This window comes from Peromyscus leucopus, chromosome 1, assembly GCF_004664715.2.
Source record: "Peromyscus leucopus breed LL Stock chromosome 1, UCI_PerLeu_2.1, whole genome shotgun sequence".
NCBI lineage: Eukaryota > Metazoa > Chordata > Mammalia > Rodentia > Cricetidae > Peromyscus > Peromyscus leucopus.
The window spans coordinates 191,746,177-191,750,297 of NC_051063.1; the positions used below are offsets into that span (position 1 = coordinate 191,746,177).

Here is a 4,121-nt window from a genome sequence, read left to right on the forward strand (position 1 = left end):
ATCTTCTAGTAACAAACATATTGGAGTAACTGATGAAGATGTGGTATAGAAATATAATTCTAGAGTCTGGGAAAATTCTCAGTGAGAAAAACCAGGAATTCGAGGAGACAAAAAAGACACTGTCAGTCCTCCCATGTCAGACCCAAGTGTTTCCACTTCCTTCCCCATGAGATACTCTCTCCATCCCAAGTTCAAAGACATGGAAGAGAATTCCAACATTCAATTAAGTCATGTTGTACAGAAACTTGTGATTGTCTCAGCTAACTATCAACTAGGGGGAAAGTTCTAAAAAAAGTTCATAGCTGATCATTTCCCGTTGCTACTGAAGGTGAAATGATAATTGCAAGTCTGGGGGGAGATGAGGTCACAGAATCAAAGACTTATATATCAGGAATTGGCTGGCTGTATCCACCTGACCAGATACATGTGGCCACAGTGCTGAGATCAGCATCTGAGTAAGAACACAGTGAGTGTAACTGATTGCCATCTGAGAGGCAGAGTCCAAAGGAAAAAACTGTGAGAGTCAGTGTGTGTGGTCAGAGAAGAAAAATAATGTAAGTAATGTGTAAAATTGATCTGAAATTAATAACACTTTATTGATATTATGCACAATTTTCATGTATTGACTTTTCCCCACAAGACTGAGTACATGATATATGACTATCATAATTGTTCAAAAAGGGTCATTGAAACTATTCCTAATATCAGTCACTTGAGGACTTGTATGCCTCTTCTGTTGTTGAAAGATGGTTGCCTATTTGCAAATAACTCATCATGATATAGGATACTGTTGCATTATAATTACAGAAATGCACAAAAATTAACTGAGGTAGCTCTATATTTACTTACATTTTTAATTAATCAACAAAATTAATCTTTATAACTACATGGAATTTTTTGCATCAAAAAAGTGAAACCATCAATGCAGTAATAGAATTGCATAAAACCTGATGATACATTAAAGTGCATTGCTTTAAGAACTCTATTAGCTCATGGGCATTGAGAGTGGTGGGTTACTGCATTCTCTCTCTCTCTCTCTCTCTCTCTCTCTCTCTCTCTCTCTCTCTCTCTTTCGCCACTCAGCCAGTTTTAGAACCCCATTTTAGTCTTAACTAGAATGTGAATTTACAAAGAGTTGGCCTCACTAACCCTCATTCAAGCTTTTTCATTTTCACAATAGAAGTTATGGTAGTGGCTTCCCCATATGCCATAACAGGTGTAAAGTCATCTTGTACATAGAGGCAGGCCCTGTACATGATGTATGAAGATAAATTCACAGAATAAGCCCAGCAACCTCCCAAGGAAAGAAAATTCTGCTGAATACTTATACTGAGACTAATTTTGAATAACACAATACATGTAACCTCTGGCATCATCTTCCCATGCAGGACCCGCAGGCTGACAACAGGACCTGTCACCTTGGCGGACAGTGAGTTGGCTATAGGAGTGATCTTCTTGTCACAGACTGTGGTAGGAATTCTGGGCAACTCCTATATCCTCCACCATTATCTGTTGTTTCACTTCAGGGGGTGCAGGTTAAGGTCCACAGACTGGATTCTGATGCACTTGACTATAGCCAACATCTTAAGTCTGTCCTGTAAAGGGGTACCCCAAATAATAACTGCATTTGGATGGAAAAACTTCCTTGATGACTTTGGATGCAAAGGGCTTTTCTACCTCCACAGAGTGGGTAAAGGTGTGTCCATAGGCAGCACTAGCTTCCTGAGTGTCTTCCAGGCCATCACCATCAGCCCAAGGGACTCCAGGTGGGCAGAGCTTAAGGGAAGAGGACACAAACACATTGGGTCTTCTGTGTGCCTGAGCTGGATCCTGTACATGTTTGCCAGTAGTTTTAATCTTGTGTATGTGAGAGCAAAATACAGCAAGAACAACACAGCAAACCTAAAAGATCTGGGATACTGTGCTGCTGATAATTTTGATAAAATCAGTGACACATTGTACATAGCCTTCCTGTCAGTTCCTGATTTTCTCTTTGTGGGGCTCATGGTCTGGGCCAGTTCCTTCATGGTTTTCATCCTGCACAGACACAAGCAGAGGATGCAACACATGCCCAGGTCCAAGGTCTCTTCCAGGTCTTCCCCTGAGTCCAGAGCCACCAAAACTGTCCTTCTCCTGGTGAGCACCTTTGTATTCTTTTACACACTCTCCTGCATATTTATCATCTGTTTAGCTTTTTTTCTTAATCTCAGTTGGCTACTGGTGAGTGTGTCTGTGTTAGTTGCTGGATGTTTCCCAACTGTCAGCCCCTTCCTGCTCATGAGCCATTTCTCTAGTAGATCCTGTTGTCTGCTTTCTCTGAAAAAGAAATAAAATGATAATAAAAATAACTATTTTAAGACAAACAAGTAAATTAAAAATTTTGCACAATTTTATTGCATATGTGGTCATATTCACACAATTATATAAGTGTAGCATAACATACATATAATAATGATATAGATGGTTTCTTCAAACTACTGTTAACTGTGCATATTTTCATACAAATATATGAATGTGTTTATATACACATACCTGTGAACATGCATTTACTCAGATAATATTCATTATCTGTCCCACAGTAGTTCAAAATATTTTGTGCAGCTCATATAAATTTGAGAGGGTAATTTCAAAATGAATATACATTTTATGTTTTTATCTCACTCTTTTATTGCAGATAATCCACAGATACTGATAAAGGGACTATTTATTTAGAAATTATATTGGGGAGAACAACTCACAAAACAGGATAAAGCAAAGTCATGACAGAGTCCTGGAAGGTTGATGTCCTGTCCCACACAGCACCGGTCTCCTGAGTCAGTCCACACCATCCAAGCCCACAAGGGAGAGAAGAGACTGAGGCATAGGTGTACCTGAGGTCTTTTTTTTTTTTTTTTTAGAATTTTTTTATTCATTTTACATACCAATCACAGATTTCCCCTTGCCTCCCTCCTCCAGCCTCTCCAGCCTCCCTCTCACCCTGGTAACCTGCCCCCCGAGTCCCTCCTCAAACAAGGTAAAGCCTCCCATGAGGAGTGAGAAGAGCTTGGTACATTCAGTAGAGGCAGGTGTAAGACCCTCCCCCTGCATCAAGACTGTGTAAGGTGTCCTACCATAGGTAGTAGGCTTCAAAAAGCTAACTCATGCACCAGGGATGCATCAGTAGGTGCATGCAGATCCTACTGCCAGGGGGCCAGTCTTCAGCTGTCCCCGAGGCCACGCCCTAGGGGCTGGTAACTCAAGGTTATGGGGGATCAGGTACACACTACACTTTTTGTTTTACAGTATTACTAATTATTTTATTAACATAAAAATAAATGATCTGAAGATGGCAGAGACAAGCAGATGTAGGTAGGCCTGTGGCAGCGGCCCGCGGAGGTAGACGGGTCTGGCGGCAGTGGCCGACAGGGACATTTAGGCCCAGTGGCAGCTGGCGGAGACATTCAGGCCCAGCGGCGGCCCACAGAGGTGGACAGGCCCTGCGGCAGAGATAAGCAGACGGAGGTGGACAGGACTATTGGCGGTGGCGGCCGACATAGACACTCAGGCCCAGTGGCGGCCCACAGAAGTAGACAGGCCACGCGGTGGAGACAGGCGGACGCAGGTTGGCGACTCACTGAGGTGGAAGGGCCCAGTGGCAGCGGCCGACAGGGACATACAGGCCCAGCAGCAACCAGCAGAGACATACAGGCCCCCGTGGCAGTTCGCAGAGGTGGATGGGCCCGGCAGCAGTGACTGGCAGGGGTAGGTAGGCCCGCGGCGGCAGCTGGCAGAGACATACAGGCCCGTTGGCCGCCTGCAGAGGCAGACAGACCCAGCAGCACCTGACAGGGACATACAGACCCAGCGGCAGCTGACAGGGACATACAGGCCCAGCTGCGGAGACAAGTGGACGCAGGTGGGCCTGTGGCAGCGGGCCACAGGGGTGGACAGGCCCGGGGACGGATAGGGGCAGACGCAGCTTGGAACAGGGACGCCCCTAGCCCCAACACCTGGGGAAGAGGCTATATCCGTGGGTCGGAACCAGGGCGAGTCTGGACGCTCCATCTGGGGACAACCCAGGGCCCAGCTGCTGATCCTGTGAAACCCAACAACTTGGAGGTGTTGGTGAGACTACCCTGCTC

General features: G+C 45.1%; 1 protein-coding gene across 1 annotated transcript; it reads left to right on the forward strand.

Annotated features, from left to right (window-relative positions):
• Positions 1–1,323: 1,323 nt before the first annotated feature.
• On the forward strand, positions 1,324–2,900 carry LOC114686873 (vomeronasal type-1 receptor 4-like; the record flags this gene model as incomplete). The annotated part of the gene is made up of 1 exon (XM_028861543.2): positions 1,324–2,900. A coding segment is annotated over one exon (1,008 nt), but the record flags the coding sequence as incomplete, so codon positions are not given.
• Positions 2,901–4,121: the final 1,221 nt, after the last annotated feature.